Source organism: Pogona vitticeps, chromosome 1 (genome assembly GCF_051106095.1).
Source record: "Pogona vitticeps strain Pit_001003342236 chromosome 1, PviZW2.1, whole genome shotgun sequence".
Classification (NCBI taxonomy): Eukaryota; Metazoa; Chordata; class Lepidosauria; order Squamata; family Agamidae; genus Pogona; species Pogona vitticeps.
The window spans coordinates 40,698,105-40,718,296 of NC_135783.1; the positions used below are offsets into that span (position 1 = coordinate 40,698,105).

A 20,192-nucleotide genomic window follows, 5' to 3' on the forward strand; every position below is an offset into this window, starting at 1 on the left:
TATTCTAGCCATTCAGATTGCTTCCTTTATCCAGCAATAAATATCTAAATAATTGTGAAAAAGCAGCCATGACAATTGCTTTGTGTTTGGTTTAGAAAAGTTAACTGATGCAAAAAGGAGGCAGGTTCTAGAGTTTTCCCTTCCTGTTTGTGAATGGGATGGCACACAGGAGGTGATCCTGTAGACCATCTTGACTGCTGGCATTGATGTCATTAAGATACAGGCTGGCCCTTGCTATATAAAGCTTAAAAACTTTTTTTCCTGCCTATAATGGAGCCATGATGTTGAAAGGCAATGTCAGGCTATCCCCTGGCATTTTGAATCCTGAATACAGAACCAATATTCCATGTTGACTAAAGAGAGGTGTTTTGAAGGGTGGAATATGTGATAATATCAGCATTTAAGCATTAAATGAAATAGTGTGGCAATGCTATTTAAAAATCCGTAGCATAAAGTATTCTGAAGTTTAGTAGGAACAATCCCCTTGTCACAATTTGCTAAATATGAAAATGCTATCCAATTCTGTTAAATAGAAAGGTGGAAAGTGACACAGCCATTTATTGCTTTCCAGTGATCATCTGTGGGAATCCTGGCAAGATTCTAGCTTCAGAATGATGAACTAAGAGAAAAGCACAAGATAATTTTTCCAGTACTTTGCCCCATAGAGTTTAATGGGCCATAAAGCCTTAATATCAGTCATTTTCATGAGTGTTTAACACAAATATATAATACATCCTTCCAAAAATAGGAGATAAAAGAATCAATAATTGATCCTTTTTTTCACTTGCTGTAGGTCTGGCAATTTCTACTGGATCAGTTTGATATTTGGCTCTTTTATAGACATCCTCAGATGAATCATGGGTGCCAAGTATCAGGTTTTTTTACTGAAAAGATATCATTTTCGTAAGCAATAGAGTTTTGAGGCTTACATTTGAGAAATCTTTTTTGGGACTTGCCTTAACTGAAGGTGCACTCCTGTGCGCATTTAATATGGAATCAGTACACCTGTTTCTTGGTGGGCATCATCCCAAAACTTCAACTCAAAACTTTTATCACAACTCCTGGTTGGCAGAGGCTGTCATAATGAGTGACTACACATCAACATTTATTGCTGTATTTCTGGAATTAAAATCTTTTTTTCCACCCAACTTAGATGCAGCTCTCGTTAGACCTCCTTGTAGCAGCTATATACATAAAAAGCAAAATGTACACAAAAAATAAAGATATGAATTAATCTCACATTTGATTTCATCCATTATATATCCAGGGGTTATATATTAGTTCCTTTCATTTTGGAGCCTATTTACAGATGTTGTTGTCTTTTCCTGCAGTTTAGTATAATTTTTGGATCTTCCCTTCCAGAGGAAGAATAGAAAAGCTGTGCTTCTGCCTTGAAAAACAGGAGCCCTCCCCTAATTGGCCACCTAAGTAACCTGCTAAATACAAGATGAACAGACTGTGCAGTCTGCTACTCATTGCATCCTTTCAGCTGGAATTAATGAGGCTAGTCCATCAGTTTGATGGGAGTTGTAGAGATATAACAGAGGGCAGGTATTAACCCATCCCATTTACCAAGCAATTTGTATGGCCAGCTTTTTTTATGCCTGTACCATTCATCATTTAGCAGGACGGTTATTCTTGTGTTCCTTCCCTCCTTAACTCAATGTCTGACTTCTCATAAGGGGATCAATCTTGCAGTGACAGCAAAGATAGAAGGTTTAAAGCAGTGCAAAAGGAGGAAATAAACACAAATGGTGCTTAGAATAAGTTGTTAGTAATGTCCCAAGATTTTAAAACAATCATTGGCTGAAATCCTGTTCCTTAATGTAAGCGTTTTGTCCATTTCTCCCTGGTGAACAAACTGTCCCTACAGTGATTCTCCAGGAGTTGTGTGCATGTACACAACTCCTGGAGTGTGTACATGCACATGCAGCGTGGTGGCACTGCGGGCTAAACAGCAGAAGCCTTTGTATGCTGCAGGGTCAGAAGACCAGCAGTCGTAAGATCTAATCCACGCGGTGGAGTGAGCTCCCATTGCTTTGTCCCAGCTCCTTGCCAACCTAGCAATTCGAAAGCATGTAAATGCTAGTAGATAAATAAATACCATCTCGGTGGGAAGGTAAAACAGCGTTCCGGGTCTAAGTCGCATTGGCCATGTGACAACGGAAACTGTCTTCGGACAAACGCTGGCTCTACAGCTTGGAAACGGGGATGAGCACCGCCCCCTAGAGTCGGACATGACTGGACTAAATGTCAAGGGGAACCTTTACGTTTACCTTACATGCCAAACCAACCTCCCAGATCAGCTTGAAATTTTGGAAGAAAAGAGGAAGTATCCATTATATCAGTTGTATCAATTTCTCTCTAAAATTGACTCTTCCTTACAAAGAAGATATTCAAATAGACTTTAATTGGTTAATGTGATAGAGACAAGATTTACACTGCACCATGAAAAGTCATTCATTCATTCATTCATTCATTCATTCATTCATTCCATGTCTGTTCTGCTTTGCCAGTGGTGGGAAAAAGGAGGCCGTCAAACATCAGTTAGCTTTCATTCACTCAGATGACTCATTTTAGAAGCCCAGTTATATTTTGTTGCAAAATTAAAACAAAATTATAATTAACAGGTACTTTTTATGACATCATCACCTGAAGAGCTGGAAACAGTATTCTCAAGTTTCAGCCACCTGCCATGCACAGGTTTTGGGTTTTTTTAGACACAAAAAAAGTTATTCCAGTAAATTATTGTTTTGTGCTATTGGGATAGTGTTTTCTTTAGCCCAGCCAATGCCTCATGCCATTTTTAGTGAATGATGATGCCCTGAAGGAGACATGATGTTGCATTCCAACTGTCAGTAAATTGGTCTCTTTGGAGAACTACTGGAATATTCATTGATTTCAAGAAATAAAACACTTGCAAATAAATACATGAACTCCAACTCTAACTGTAATCCTAATTCGCCTGTTGATTTGCAATACACTAGAATTCCCATGGGCTCAGAAAATATTTCAGAACTCTATTTGAACAATCACGGTTATCAAAATCAATAAGCATTTCACACTTTGATTATAACTTCGGTTGTTGTCAGCTTAACATGCATAAATATTATATATATTTGATAGATAAAAAAAGATGGCATGAGCTTTCTACAGGTTATTAATCACCTCTATTAAATTGATTGATTGGCAGCATTTAGCCCAGAACAATTTCCTGAAGATGAGGAATGTAATCAGCAAGAAACATTTAAAGTTGGCTTTGAGGATGCAGGTTATACTCTGCTTTTTCTTTTACTTTCTATTCTTCAGTCTGGCATGAAAACATGGACCTATAAAATAGAAGTAATCATAGAGACAACTACAAAAAAGAAATCATTTTAATTAATTTTTGCGGCCGGGTTGACCACCTCCAGCATAAAGTGGTACACTGGATCCCTTAATTTTCCTCCCCCATATACACAGTATTTATACAAACTTAGCTTTTTAAACTTTGCAAGAGAGATGTTTGGAGGATAATGAAAGATCACAGAAACAGTCAAAAGACAGGTTTTCTATGAAGAGTCAAAAAACCCAGGCTTGCTTTAAAGAAATTAAGGCAGTGACAGTCCCATAGAAAGGGACATTTTGCCATGCATATCCAGGATTAGCATACAATTTTGTAAGGCGTATTCATTTCTGCATTACAAAAGCACATGTTTGTCCAATCCTGAACATTTTCAGTAAACTTTTCTGAAACCTGGCTCCTGACACCAGTGTTCAAAGGTGAAATCAGCTCCAGGTCTGAGGTAAACTGAATGTTAGACCATGCCTGTCAGGACCCAATTAACTGACTCTCAGGAGGAGAACTTTTAAACTCTTTCTTGGTCAAACAGGCATTGGTATTGGCAAAGAGATTTCGTATCCCATTTTAAATATATTTTAAAAATGTTTTTAAAAGAACAGAAAACAAATATTCAGAAGCTCACTTGTTAAAGGTATGAAATTACTGGTTGTTTTGGGTTTTTCAGGCTCTTTGGCTGTGTGCTGAAGGTTGTTCTTCCTAATGTTTTGCCAGTCTCTATGGCCAGCATCTTCAGAGGACAGCACTCTGTGCTCTGGTGCAGTTTGCTTGGGAGTTGAGTATTTATGGCTGTGAGACAGGCTTTTGTCCTTTTCAGGAGATGGGTGATTAGTGTGTCCTGTTGTGGGTGTATTGTTGTGATAAGGAGGAGAGATTATCTGTCACTGTGATTGATGGGTGTCATTAGCTGGTCTTTTGTGTGTAGTGATCCCCGGTCCTTGTGGCTGGGTAGAGTTCGTTGACCTTTTGCAGAGCTGGAAGCCAAGTTTTGTTGAGTTTTAAACTTTCCTCTTTTTTGTTGAAGTTCTGCTGGTGCTTGTGGATTTCAATGGCTTCCCTGTGCAGTCTGACGTAATGATTGCTGGTGTTGTCCAGTATTTCAGTATTTTGAAATAGAATTTCATGTCCAGTTTGTTTTAGAGCATGTTCAGCTACTGCAGATTTTTCTGGTTGTTTTAGTCTGCAGTGTCTCTCATGTTCTTTGATTCTAGTGTGGATGCTTCATTTTGTGGTTCCAATATATACCTGGCCACAACTGCAAGGTATCCGGTATACTCCTGCAGTGGTGAGGGGTCCCTTCTGTCCTATGCTGACCATAACATTTGTTGTATTTTTGTGGTGGGTTTAAATACTGTTTGTAGGTTGTATTTTTTCAAAAGTTTCCCCATGTGGTCCGTGACCCCTTTGATGTATGGCAGAAATACTTTATTTGTGGGTGGCTGTTTTTCTTCTTCAGTTTGTTGTATATCTGATTTAAAATACCAGGAAATGTCCTGATAATGCTGTACATTCACACTTGTCGAAAATCAGTCCTAACAATTGCTTTGTGTTTGGGTGAGAATTGATTAACCGATGAAACAGGGGGTTAGATTTTCCCTTAAAAGGTACCCTGCAGACCATTTTGACTGCTGCCATTGGTGTTGTCAACATTCAGGATGACTTTTGCTATGTAATCCTTAGCTTCCTTTCTCCTGCTGGCAACACAGGCACAATATTGTGTAGCAGTATCAGGCCATTTCCTGGCATTTTGAATCATGGATACAGAAGCACCATATCCCATATTCATAAACTAGATGATTTTTAAAAAGAATTGAATCTACTAATTTAATGAACAAACAGAACTATTTTAGAATTCCATCCACCATCTGTTAGTTTCCTGAATATATGCAATAGGGTAATGATGTTGAATTTAAAAATAGCATCCATGTTTATTTGGATGCCAGGATAGACATAATTATAGGAGGTCCTCCTAAATGAAGCTTCCATGTTCAGAGGCAGTATACTTTTGAATACCAGATACTTTGAACAGCCTCTGGCTATGCTCACTGTCCTCCTGAGGTACTTTTTTTTTAGGCATCCTTCAGTCTCGAAAGACTATGGTAGCGTGCTCTGTATGGAGGACTTGGAACAGCGTCTAGTGTGGCTGAGGAGGCCAATTCGAGAGTGACAATCCCTTCCACACTGAAGACAAATCCAATCTGTCCCCTGTCCAGCTCCCTGGTTTTGCTGCTTTAGTGACTTGCTCTTTGCCTCGGCCTGCTGGGCAAGGGTTGCTTCAAATTGGGAGAGCCCGCGATGCAGTGCCTGCCTCCAGGCTGAACGCTCAGATGTCAGGGTTTCCCATCTGTTGAGGTCTATTCCTAAGGCCTTCAGATCTCGCTTGCAGACGTCCTTGTATCGCAGCTGTGGTCTCCCTCTGGGGCGATTTCCCTGCACTAATTCTCCATACAGGAGGTCCTTTGGAATCCGGCCATCAGCCATTCTCACGACGTGCCCAAGCCAAGACACTTTTTGACAGTTACAGATTCTAGAGATAGGTGTGGAATATGTTTCTATAGTGTCTGCTGATTCCACAGCAACAATAACTTCTAACATTCAGCCTGAGCAACCACCTCCTCTCACAGCCCTTTATGTGAGAAACCAAAGTTGGGCTTAATAGGTGGTGTTGGCTCTCTGACAATGCACTTAAACCAGGTCACCTTGCAGGCACTTGCAAGGAACTTGGGGTGGCAGGGTTCGCTGTTAATGAGACCGTCCACAAAAAATTATTATATGCATCACTATGCTTACTTTCACACAATGCCACTCTTCATTTTGTTGCAGCCACCGATCTTTCTTAAAAGTACCTTTGAGACTGTGTCCTCTCTGGATACCCATTTCCCTTGCAACAGTTGATTTGTTTCACACTAGGGTGCCATATAACCTGTTAGAATTCAATGCTTTCTCTTTCTCTTTCCGATGCTGGATTGAATCTATCATGAGAAAAGTTTTAAACACATTTGTGAGGATCTGAGTTTTATCTGCCAGCATTTGACAACTTCTTTTATTCTTCATAGGTTTTGGCTTCAGATTATTGCATCCTGGAAGACTGGATCCAAAGCCATTCTTGCTTTCAATAATGTGTCACTCAGCCTGGACTGTTACCTTACAAGTGAGTGAGCCTGTGATCTTTTTGATGGGCAATGCTTGAAAATAGTTTCTTACAAGTAACATCATCACTTGCAACTAGTAACTTAGGAGTAGGGCGTTGTAATAAGGTCCAGCTAGACTGTATTTGTCACATCTAATGCAACATCTGCAGAAATTGCTGCAGCCAGTAAAGCTTGTTTCCTGTTGCTTGTTTTGAAGGTAGGGGTGGAGGTGTGCAACAGCTCACCTTAACCATACAAAATGTCTGGTTAAGTGTCTCTCTACTTTATTTTATCTGTTTTATTTTAGTTACGAAACAAATGACCTAACTGTAATAGAATAGATGCTGGCTACTACATTCAATGAAGGGACGTGGTGGCGCTGTGGGCTAAACGCCTGTGCTGCAGGGTCAGAAGACCAGCAGTCGTAAGATTGAATCCACGCGACGGAGTGAGCTCCCGTCGCTTGTCCCAGCTCCCACCAACCTAGCGGTTCGAAAGCATGCAAAATGCAAGTAGATGAATAGGGACCACCTCGGTGGGAAGGTAATAGCGTTCCGTGTCTAAGTCACACTGGCCATGTGACCACGGAAGATTGTCTTCGAACAAAAACGCTGGCTCTATGGCTTGGAAACGGGGATGAGCACCACCCCCTAGAGTCGAACATGACTGGACAAAAATTGTCAAGGGGAACCTTTACCTTTACCTTACATGCCAAACCAACCTCCTTACTACATTCAATATTGGAACAGACTAGACAGAGTAAAGTTACCCTCCAGCTACCACCCCAGGAAGTAGTGGCTGCCTGGGAAACTGATACAAGGCTTTCAGTCTTAAAGCTTTCCTAAGTGCCCCAAGGGTTTCATTTAGCAACCCGGCAATTTGGTAAGACCCCACTGCCTTTGTAACTGAAGAATCATTGTTCTTATGGAGCGGATACCTATCATATATATTGCATGACATTAAGCACATTTATAAAGTTGAAATACTTCACTGCCTTTATTGAATTGCAGTTACATTTGTAACTATTTGGTAACAGTGGTGTGTGAAATGTCATGCTGTTTCTTTTGGTTTTTTTTCCTTGCCAGTAGTTCTTTGACCATTCAGATGATCCACGATGTTTTGTGTTAAATATTCCTACAGCCAGTTTCTCTTCTGATGTAAAGTTGCTGTGTCCCTTCAATAGCTGTTTTATAACCTCTGTATATATAGAGAGCCTGCCATCTGCAAAACTATCCTTTATTTCTAATGGGTTCCATTTGCTTGCACTTTTTGCGTTCTAACCGCCAAATGCCAGCATGGTTGAATTTTAGCTTTTGCAGTTTTTAATTATTTATAGCTGTTGCCTTGCAACTGAAGAAGAGTTCCACTCTACCATTTGAAAAATACACACATTGGAACTGGACAATTAAATGGAATGCACCATAATTTTTCTGATACTAATCACACACCTTCACCTTCTTAGCATCTTCAGTATTCTTTCCTCCCTCCCTCCTGTTTTTCTGCTCCATTTGTTGCAGATCCCAGAGCCGCAGTGGTTGCCAGACTGCCCTTCCTTTTAACACCATGATGTGTTATGGTTGTAAACCTTTGGCCCAGTTTGATCCACCACCAGCTGTTGTTCTCCTCACTTTGCCAGGCCAACTCACCATCTCTGCACAGTCATAAACCAGACTGCTTTTTGTGTTCCAGTCAATGAAGAGAAGACCTCTCGAGACCACAGTCCAGATGCAGGCAATCTGCTCATTGACAGAGGCAGAGGAGAAGGATATTATGCAGAAAGGCCAACACAGGATCCTACACCAGTTGGCTTTGAAGGTAGGGAACTGGCTTCTTGCTAAGGATGAATCCAGATATTTTGGAATCTTCACAGGAGCACAGTCTTCTGTTCAATGCGTTGGTCTGTTGTATTGCTTTTGCAGTAATGAAAAACATACAATGGAATTGTGACAAAATGGACATGCATGAGTTGTCTCTTTCATTTAAAAAGTGGAGTGCTGCCATTTTGAAAAAGAAATGACATTTTTCAAATTTCTTATTTATTTATTCATTTATTCATTTATTTAATTTATATGCCACCCACTCTACCCAGAGGTCTCTGGGCGGCTTACAATAATTAAAATTCAATAAAATAAAATGATTAAAATACAGTTAAAATACAATTAAAATACATGATTAGAAAGCAAAATGAAATGGTGTGGCAATGGCACATAAATGAGTAAGTGGTGCTCTTGTTTTAGCTAAGGGGAGAAATATGGGATATATAGTAATTAGATAATCAAGTCGACAATGGGCTGGACTTGTTCCACACGACTGCCACCCAGATGCCTCCAAAGGGCACAAGACTCCCTCTACCCATGGTTTTTAAGCTATATTTTGGACCCACTCAAGTCTCGAAATGCCCACAATTCACTCAGATTTTCCAAGGAAGGGAGATACCAGATGTAGTTCTGAATAGTTTTCTTTGACCAATTAATATCTGATTACTACCCTTTAAAAAAAAATCTGTCTCACCTGATATTGACTTTATTCTGTGCAGTTGCAAAGATATTCTTAATAAGGCAGCCATGCCTCCTAAATTACAGTGGACAGTCCTCTATTTGAAGGATTGTCAGAAAACCTTGTATCTTCAAAAGCATCCTCTAGCTCAGTGGTCCAACTTGTGGTCCCCTGATATTCTGGACCTAAAACTCCCAGAAACCTTCACCACTTGCTATGTTAGCCAGGATTTCTGGGTGTTGTAGTCCAAGACCATGTGGGGACCCAAGGTTGGGAATGACTGCTCCAGCTGGAAGGCTACCCAGTCCACTACAAGTTTAGAACTGATGAACCAAAAAAGGGAAGAAATTGGAGACTTGGTGAGTGGCCCACCAATATTTAGCATATAGGCACTCTGAGGATAAAAGCGGTAGCTGCCATATTCAAAAACAGTCCTGAGGATTTTAATGAGAAGGTAGTTTTATTTATACATGAGTTAATAGACTTGCAAGGTATTACGAGTCTTGAAACAGGAACTCTGACAGCAGGGCCAGGCACTGTATCAGAGTGGCATGTGGTCTACCTTCAGATGTCATTCAAAGATCTAGTTTTAGCTAAAATGTCTGCAAAGCCTGGGGTGCATGGTTCCTGAAAAGCCATATTCTCCTGCATGAACCTGCCTGTTGGCAAGGCTGGATGCCTCAGCTCCTATCAGACACCCTCACTCCTCCATGGGGTAGGTTGATTCTGCCTGTTGTTAGGGTTAAGTCCCTTCAGGACTGCAGACCTGGTCACAGACTGTCTTAGATAGGGTTGCCAGATACATGGTATGACAGACAGTCCTAATGTCACGCCTGTCCATCACGTTAGAACCCTGATGTGGGAGCCAATGACAGGACAGGAGGGCAGAACCGAGAGAGAGAGAGAGAAAGAGAAAAGGAGGATTTAAAAGAGAACACTTGGGGAGTTAATGTATGAGAGAACTGAAGGAAGTGAAAGTTATAAGAATTAAATAAACAGTTACACCATGAAAAAAATGAATATAAATAATCAACATATGTGTAAATCAAAAGAGGTTTAATGAATTGCAACTACAATATCATCCATGATTTTCTTTGCATGTTTCATCTGATAATCTTTAAATAAACTTTGTTATATTTGACATCAGTGATTCTGTGTTCATAATTGGTAACTGAGGAAGGAATCCTCTGGTAGCAGAGTAATTAGGGAGGAAAACAAACAGAGGAGATGGTGGTGTGTGACACATGGGTACCAAAAGGAGGACATAGAAAGACAAAAAGAGAGGACAGAGGAGGCCATATTGAATGTTTCATTTAACAAACAGGAAGGGGGCCTACCAAGAAACACCGGCTTCCGATCGGGAGCAAAGCAAATAAACCCAAACCTACCCCGGCCCGGCTGTGGGATCTTCCAGTCGCTCGCATTCTGCACAGGCTCAGAGGCAACCTTGCTAATCTGGACACCCAAACAAAGCTCTGGTGCAGGCAGGGGGAAAGCAGCTCCGGGCAAAGCCGAACGAGGCAGCCTCCCCTCCCCTGAGGGTCATAAGTTCAAGGCTGGGGAGTGTGGGAGTTGGAGTCCCCAAAAGGGACTTTGAACACACACAGTCCAGATGCTCGCCTTCCCATTGATGTGCTTAGGCGCTGCTTGCTCCTGCCCGGCTCAGCAGGGGGCGCTCTGCTTTGGATTTCTGGGCTCCATGTGGGCTGGGCGGGCATAGCAGATCGCCGAGCAGCTGCGGCAGGAGGGGGTGAGGGCTGTTTTCTGGCGGCAGGTAACGGGGGCGGGTAAGTGGGGTGGGGAAAGACAGAGGGAGGGGGGTCCTTCCACCTCTTCCCCTCCCATCCAAAATCATAACATAAAATATACAAAAGCCAGACATTTTAAAGGTTTTTAATCTTTGCCTGCCAGATGGAGGACATTAGGCTAAAAAGGAGGACATGTCCTCCTTTTGCCAGACGTCTGGCAACCCTATTCTTAGATGGCCCTCGAGCAATCCCAGCTTTGGCACTAATGAGGCTGCTTTTTTCCTGGAGAGTCCTGCATTGCTATCTTCTCATCTGAACTTTTTGTCTCCTCCCTCCATTCATGATGCAGAAACCTGCTTTTATCAGAGTCTCTGCACTTAACCCCACTCTTCAGCCTAATCATTCTGGAGCTGCTGCTTTTTTAAACAAAGCTAGTGTCCTTAGATAGTAGCTGTCCGCATTCTTACTCTTTGCTCCAGTTGTGCGTACTGTCCTGCTGGCTTTTCTCCATCACACTGTTTTTCCTGGTTCCCCGCAGATAGGGCACAGGCCCTGCAATGACATGGCCATGATTCTGAGACTGGTTTGCTAAGATCCTGCTCCAAATCCCCCTAATGTCTGAAGTAAGGTAGAAAGTGACTGAAGACACAGCCTTCTTAGTTGTGGCACCCCATCATTGGAACTGTTTACCTGGTGCTGTCTTTGCTCTCTGTACAGTGCTACTTGAAAGCCTCTCTGTTTGCCCAGGTTTAAGTTTTCTTTTGTTTTTAAATCTTCCTGAAATTTATTACGTTGGAACTTTTTCCAATTTATCTCTGACAGGTTCGTAGTTTATTGTACTACTTCATTTTATTCTAGCAAACAACTCTGGAGCTTTGTCTGAAAAGCAGTTAGTAAAGAGCTTATAAATAAATAACTATTTGGTCTGTAACTCTCATGTTTTGTTTTGTTTTGTTGCTACTAACTGTTCTTTCTTGCTGCTGTCCTGTATTTTGTCTGGATGAGTAATTAGGCTGTGCTAGGGAAGTAAATGCCTGATTATGCTGTGCTGGAGAACTGATCTTACCCCCTGCTGTCCCTCAGCTTTCTTTACTAACTGGAAGCAGAGGGGTTCCTGTAGAGCTGCAGTAGAATCGGGTTCTTCCTCCCCTCCCTCCAACAGGGATACAAGGCCATCACTTATGTGATGAGGGACACACAGCCATGGAGGATGGAAGACAGCTACACAAATAAGTGAAAGTACCCTGTTGTGTGTTTAGCTGGCAACCAGCTGGGCTACAGACCAAGAGCTCTCATTTCTCTTGCTGAGTACCTGAATAGCTGTATACATCAAGAGCAGCCTTTGAATTCGAAAACTTTCCACTCTGAACATTCCAGTAAATGATTTATTTCTCCCTCATATTCTTTCCCATGGCCTTTCATCTTATTTTTAAGCTTCCCATTCCTCATAATATTAATAATGAAGTCAAAGTATAGAATGTTTTCTTGGCTTTTCATTTCTCTTATTTTGTTAGGGGGCTTCCTAGAGATTGGGAAATGTGGGCTGCCCCATTCAGACATTCATGTTACCTGTTAAATTTGAAGGGGGGATTTTGGAGGAGTTCAGTATCCCCTCTGGCACTTGCATGGGAGGCGGGGCTCACCAGTCCCTCAAAATGAAACTTAAAAAAAAAAATCCAAATGTTTGAAGAAGTAAAATTTTGTCTAAAGTAAACAGAGTAGTATATTTTATTTTAGAGAATTGCATCCTATAGGGACACTTGGTGAAATGAAATAGAGTCCATAAAAACTTTTTTATCCTACCCCCCCTTTTTGGTAGGGGGATTATTATAATATTTTTATTTGAATGATTCCATGCAAATTTAAAATACAGTGGTGCCTCGCTTAGCGACGTTAATCTGTTCCAGGAAAAACGTCGCTAAGGGATTTCTTCACTAAGGGAAATTAAAAAAGCCCATAGAAACGCATTAAAACGTGTTTAATGCATTCCTGTGGGCTTGAAAACTGACCTTATGCGAAGATCCTCCATTGCGGTGGCCATTTTGGGTGCCTCTAAAGCGAGGCAACACAGCAGGCGGCTATTTTGTTTATCAGGCAACCATTTTGGAACCGCCGGTCAGCTGGCCGAAAACGGAGCTTTGCGATGATCGCTTCCACGCGATCATCGCAAAGTGAAATTCCCCCATAGGAAACATCGGAAAGCGATCGCTTTTGCGATCGCAAAAACAGCGTCGCAAAGCGATTTCATCGCTCAACGGAGCAATTGGTAAGCGAGGCACCACTGTAATAGTAATAATAAGAATTTTATCAAACTGACACTGACTGACTCCAACTCTGTCTTCCTGCAGCTTCTGACTGTCTGAGCAGTAGCAAGAAATGTCACATGCTGTCTCTCAGCCACTTAGCATCATTCACTTGCATGTTTTCACCATATGCAGAAATATTAAACAGTTATTTTCATAACTGATTTTTTTACTTTTGCTTGTTTTTAATGGAGGCAGTAGGTTAGAAAAGCCAAGTTTTACCCAAACAAGCAAGATAAATTAAGATTCTAAGTTTCTTTTTCTTGTTTGATTGCTTTCAATTATTCATTTTTTTCTATTCTAACCGCAAAAGATTATAGCATTTCTATTCCGCAAAAGATCATAGCATTTCCTTCATGCCTTTGAGGACCCCTTGTGAGAATATTGTGCCCATTCCCCAGGGGTCCAGGGACCATAGGCTAAAAACCTAGCCATTAGATTATGTGGGTATAAATTTGGAGAAACTCTGGAGCTTTTAAAATTGTTGCTCAGTGGGATTTAATCCAACATCTATGATGGTCTTGTCATCAGCAGTCTCCTTTTGATATCCTTAATGACACAGTCAGCTTATTCCAGCAAAAGCATAGACTATTCATGCTTATTGTACTTTATTACTCTTATGACCAAGACAGAGCAAACCTATTTTTCTGCACTGATGTTATTAATTACCCTAGGAATCCTTCTGTACGTTATTAGAGACTGAAAAAAATTAGAATGTTAATCTTCCATTTAGTCTCATGGCTCAATACGGGATTGGGGAACATTTGGCCATCCAGATACTTTGGACCTCAAGTCCCAGAAAGTACAGTGTGGCCAGGAGGAAAAAAGTACTCTTACTTTGGCTTACTATGTTGTGTCCCTCTGTTGACAGAAAAAGCCTACTAGTTCTACAAATGAATAAATTTGTTTTTTGCCCTTCAGATTGCAAATACCCACATTTTCTGCAACAATTCTGGAACTGAGTCATGACTAATAGGTGGAGAAGACATGAAGAATGTATCAACAGCATATATATGAGAGGCCAATTTGCATGAGCCTCTGAACAGTCTTATATTGCAGTCTTGCAGCAGGTGACATCATAGCCATGTTTACTATGACACCTGATTTTAAATCTTGGCTTAATAAGAGAAACTAGCTTTCTTGTGTAGCCCAACATTTATGATGACCTCCATTGAAGAGCTAAAGGTTTAGTTTGTTCATCTGTAGACACAGTGCAAAAAGGCTTTATTTAGGTCTGGAAGCAAGGGTTAAGGTAGGTAGGGTTCACACTCCCTTCTTCCACAGATTCAGTGTACTGTACTCTGATTAAAGTATATAGGAAAAGCCATGTTTGCTTAGATTTCATGTTTTGATAGTGCACCAGGACTGTGATCTTGGGGTTCATAACTTTGTACAATAACACCCAAACTTTGAGGAAAGATTTCAGGAGGGATTTCTTCTTTTCTTTCTTTTTGTCAGTTCCTAGCTTATTACCATGGTTTATCCTTCTCAGCATTTCAGCTCATTTATTTATATGGGTAGTACCATGTAGAGAGCTAGGTTACAATAGAAAGTAGTGTGACAGACTAGAAGTAAGGAGACCTGCGTTCAAATCCTCACTCGAACATAGAAACTCACAGGGATGGCACAGGTAACTGTTTGTTTGTGTTGTTTCATGGATTTTATATGTACACTGCCCAGAATAGTGCTATGCACGAATGGGGCAGTAAATATATATATATCTGTGTGTGTGTGCGCGCGCGCGCACGCACGCACACAAGTCCATACTGTCCACAAGTTGGATATGACCAGACATATCATCAGTACATTCATCAGTACATAACAACAGCCGTGTGTGATTGTTGAGCCTCCCAGTCACCCAGTGTACCAGAAACCACCTTTCTGAGAAACAGGAGAAGGTGTATGTAGCCTGTGGTTCAAGAGGGAGGGGTGTGCCTCACTCCAAAATCTGGGAGTCAGCTGCCTCTCTGCTGAGACTATGAACCCCCATAGGTGAAGGAGGAAGAAAGAGTCCCAAGACAGTTGGGGACTTCCATATCCAATATATTCTCAGTTCAGCCCCTAGGCAAAGAACATTTTTGCCTGAGAACAGGCTCATGCCTCCATTGCACAAGAAGGCTTAGAAAGGCTCTGCTTGCTGTCTAAGTCTGGTTCCCTCTGATAAGCAAAACTTAACACCTTCATCACAGAGCTTGATCATGCTGGGCGGAGGATTCCGGAACTTACAATGCCTAGTTTTCCAGGCTCTGTTTCATCAGATGGTCTGTCTGCTACTACTATTATATTATTTATTTGCTTTATACCCCGCCTATCTGGGCGACTCGTCCACTCTAGGCGGCTATGTGGACATGCAGGAAATTAAAAAAAATACCCATACAAATACTGTTAGACTCCTAGATCTCCTAGGTACTTGAAAATATATAATGCAGTCAGAAATCAATATTTCATTCTCCAATTTATCATGAAATGAACCCTACTAGTCCCAAACTGTGCAGACAAAGAGAACTGTCTCATTAAGCAATTAAAAAGCAGTTTCTTTATTCCTTCACTGTCAGATATGCTGTCGAGTTGTCAAAGTCTGTGTCTTCCATGAATCATCATGAGTCTAGTTATCTCCAGTGGCTGACATCAGTTTTGACAAGTTGCTTCATATTTTGGATGGGATCATCTGTACTTTCTCTTTCTCCTCCTGCCACCCAATCCCTTTCGTCTCCTGCCCTCCCCACTACAGGAGGTTTTCATGGAGCTTTCAAAGTCTATGTGAGGAAGTAGTTCTGCCTCAAGTGCCACGTGCCTGATTCTCGGAAGGACTCTGAGTCACATTAGTTAATCAGATAAAGGAGCTGAAAGGAACAGCAGCAGAAGTATTAAGTACAAGAAAATTACATTTGTTGGCTCTTCACATGCAATTACACTAACTGAACTTTTGGCATAATGAAATAAACATGTCTGCAGAATAGTATTTCTATATTAAGAGCCTGTTAACACAGTGTATGAGCAGCTAAAACCAAAAAATATTGGGTTCTCAGGTATTCATGGCAGATGTGTTGGGATTAGTGACAGGATTAGATAGTCTTTGTGGGGCCTGCCTGTTTAGTTTCCTTCGGCTGTCAAAGTAAAAGGCAGGGTATAGGAATAATTTACAATTATTTGTTACCAGTCAAAAGCCTGTCATTATGATGGATAACATTTTTGTGGGCTAGAAAAGACGGCTAGTACATTGCAAAGGCCCTGTGAAGAGTGGAGGTGAAATGCACTTTGGTATCCCCTATACAGATATATAGTCCAAGACAGCTCTGTTAATAAGAAGGGGGTAGGTGTTCTTGTTTGTTTGTTTTTTGTATCAGTTCATTTTTTAAATAGGAATTTGGCAACGTCCAAAAATATCTTTACATCCAACAATTACGTTTTTGGTATTTTTGTGTAAAACAAAGCAAAACACAACCCATTCAGGATCAGGATGCTGAGTGCTTAACTTCGGGTCTGAATTTTTATGTATTCAACCATGTGCTGAATTAAGATTACCTCCTTTCCACATGCTCACTTTTACATGGTTCTCTCTATGCTTTGTCTAGCTATACATATTGCATGTGATTAGTGTAAAGCAGGGGAATGTACATTTCATACAGGTTCTTCACAGTCAAGATTGAAAGAGTGAATTTGACATTTAAACAATTTGACTGCAGGAGACAGTGAAATGGACATATTCTATCCCTGATTCTTTACAGTGGCTCCAGTCCTTCCCGAAGGGGAGAAATCAGTGGATGGTGCTGGGGGACTCCTGTTCGTCATCCTGGCCTTTCACCTGTTGTATCTCTCAGGGACCTGTTTTGTCTCTTATGCTAGTTAACATTTCATGTAACCACTGGGAGAAGTTGTCTGAAGTTTTGGGTTCGGTGTCACCAGCATGCTGATGACGCCCAGCTCTATCTCCCATTCACATTGTCTGGTGTCAGTAATAGACTAGATGAGGGTGAATAAACTGAAACTTAATCCAGACAAGACAGAGGTGCTCCTGGGTCAGTCGAAAACCAGATAAAGAAATAGGGTTGCAGCCTGTGCTGGATGACGTTACACCTCTGAAGGTGTGCAGCTTGGGGGTGCTCCTGGATTCAGCTCTGAGCCTGGATGTGCAGTGTTGGTTTGTTTTTGTTTGTTTGTTTTTTTGTGATGGCCAGGAGTGCCTCTGCACAGTTAAAACTAGTACATCAGCTGTGCCTGTTTCTCGAGATGTCTGATCTGGTGACAGCGACACATGCCCCAGTTACAGCACAGATGGATTACTGTAATACGCTTTAAGTAGGGCTGCCTTCGGAAAATGTTTGGAAACTCCAGAGGGTCCAAAATGCAGCAGTCAAACGCTGACTGGGATTGGTCGCAGAGATCATGTCACTTCCCCCCCCCCGCCCCCGTCCCCGATTACAGCAGCCAATCTGTTTCTGGGGAAAATTCAAAGTGCTGGTCTTAAACTATAAAGCCCTAAACAGATTGGGTGCAAGCTCCCTAAAAGATGGCATTTCCCTCTATGAGCCTGTCATGACTTTAAGATCATCAGTATAGGCTTTTCTCTCAGTCCCGTTACCTTCACAAATGTGTGGGGACACAAGAGAGGGCCTTCTCTGTTGCTGCTGCCAGACTCTGGAACCCCCTCCCATGGGAAGCTAGGCTGGCCCCATCTTTGCTTCCGCAAGCAGGCAAAGACCCTTTCTGTTCAGGCAGGCCTTCCCTAAATAATTGGTGGTCTGAGAGGATTTTTAAATGAATGGCTATGCTCTGTTGTTTTAATTGTGCTTTACTATTGATTTTATTACCTTTTTTTAATATAATCATTCAATTCTTCTTAAGTATTTGTATACCTACTGTTTTTAGCTTCTACATATTGTCTTTTCAATTATTAAGCTTCCTTGGGTTCTTTTTAAGGAGAAAGGCAGGACAATTTTTTTAAAATAAATAAATAAATAAATAAATCTTAATGTTATGGAGAGCTACACCACTCTCATCAATATTTATGAATCGAGGATAGACAATTTCTGTAGTAAAAAGAAAAGAAAAACCTACATAAATAATGGAAGAAACACTTAACATTGTAAAGGATAGAAAAGAAGCAAAAGGAAAAGGTGATAGAAATAGAGTCAGAACCTTGAATGAAGGTTTTCAGCAACTTTCATGTAGAGACAAGAAACTACTATAACAGCCAGTGAAAAGAAATTGAGAAGAAAAAAAAGGCGAAAAACAAGATGTCTCTTTCAGAAGATCCAGGAAATCAAAGGTAAATTTAACCCTAGATTAGAAGATCTGAATGAGGAAGTATTTTTTATATTTGGGTGTGAAAGAAAGCCTACTGTCCAGGAGAAAAATGAAGAGAAGAAGAACTATACAGAAGAGATAAAAGGATTACAGACTCTTTTGAAGAGGAATCCTAAGGTGAAGAACATGCAGTTCTACAAAGTGAAGTGAAAGCTGTTCTGACAGCATTGGGAAGAAGTAAATAATTGGTGGTTACTGATAGTACTATTTCAAGCCACAGAGAATGAATCAGTCAAAATCCTAATAAGACTATACCAACAAGTATGGAAAACAAAACAATGCTGCACAAACTGGAAGTGTTCAGTGTTCCAATATAAATTCCAGTCCCCAAGAAAGGAGATGCCAAGGAGTGCAGTAAGTAGAAAACCATTACTTTAATTCCCTTGCAAGCAAAGCAATGCTCAAGGTGTTGCCATAAAGCCTTTTACCTTGTATGGAATGAGAAATGTCCAATGTTCAAGCTGGATTCCAAAAAGGAAGAGTCACTTGGGATCATATTGCAAATATCCTCTAGCTACTGGAGCACACAAAACTATTTCAGAAAATCAGTCTGTTTTATAGACTACAACAAAGCCTTTGACTGTAGAGCTCATGAGAAATCATCGGTTGTTCTGAAAGAAATGGGTATGCCTCAGCACATTATTGTCATGATGCGTAATCTGTATCATAGACCATTAGGACATAATATGGAGAGACAGAATGGTAAAGGAGTCAGACAAGAGTATATTTTATTCCCATTGTGTGTTCAGTCTTTATGCAGTACATATCATATGGAAAGCAGGACTCAATTCAGAGGAAGGAGGAGTGAAAATTGATGAAAGAAACCTGAACAGTTTAATAGGTGAAAACAAGGAATAATAAAAAGTAAAACAAACACATGGTGGCACCTTAAAGACTAAAATTTATATTTTTTAAAATGTGAACTTTTGTGGACAAGTCCACTTCACCAGACATAAGAGAAGGAGATATAACATGGCAAATATTTATATATGGCATTAAGGTTGTGGTTGGTTGGTGAGAAAGTCAGAGGGTGTTGAACATTGTGACAATGGTATCTGTGATATGCAGGTCTTAGTAGAAGCTTATGTTGTAAAGAATGTGAGAATCTCTTTCATAGATTAACAATAGATGTTAATTAGCTAGGCTATTTAGAGTCACTGATGGACTTTTCAACTACAAACTTTTCTTTGTAATCAGTTGTTTGAATTACTCTAGGCAATGGATTAATAATTTAAAATATGCAGATGACACAATCTTACTGGCAGAAAGCAGCAATGACTTGAAACAACCTCTGAGGGAAAAGGAAAGAAGAAACTGCCAAAGCAGGACTGAACATCAAGAAAACCAAAATCATGACTACAGAGGAAATATGCAATTTTGATGTTGACAATGAAGACACCGGTTAGAGATTTTGTTAACCTTACTTCAATCATCAGTCCAAATGGAGATTGCAGCCAAGAAATCAGGAGAAGGCTAAGACTTGAAAGGGCAGCAATGAAGGAATTAGAAAAGATAATCAAGTCTAAGGATCTGCCATTGGAGATGAAGCCCAAGATCATCCGTACTATCACATTCCAATCACCATGTATGGGTGTGAAAGCTGGACAATAAAAAAAAAGATGACAAAAAAACCCTTAGCTTCATTGGATATATGTTGCTGGAGGAGAGCTTTGCAGATAATCTGGACTGCCAGAAAAACAAATAAGTGGGCCCTAGAGCAGATTGAACCTGAACTATCTCTGGAGGCAAAAATGTTGCCGCTGAGGCAATTCTACTTTGGGCACATAATGAGAAGCTAAGATTCTTTGGAAAACACAGCAACACTGGAAAAGGTTGAAGGGAGGAGAAAAAGAAGATTAAATATGAG

At 40.7% G+C, this 20,192-nt stretch overlaps 1 protein-coding gene across 1 annotated transcript in view; it reads left to right on the forward strand.

Annotated features, from left to right (window-relative positions):
• Positions 1-20,192, forward strand: part of LOC110078686 (ALK tyrosine kinase receptor) — a 171,867-nt gene that overhangs the window by 40,760 nt on the left and 110,915 nt on the right. Inside the window, exons 2-3 of the mRNA XM_078383016.1 lie at positions 6,397-6,491; positions 8,161-8,286. Coding sequence (XP_078239142.1) covers positions 6,397-6,491; positions 8,161-8,286 — 221 coding nt within the window. The remainder of the gene's footprint in view (positions 1-6,396; positions 6,492-8,160; positions 8,287-20,192) is intronic.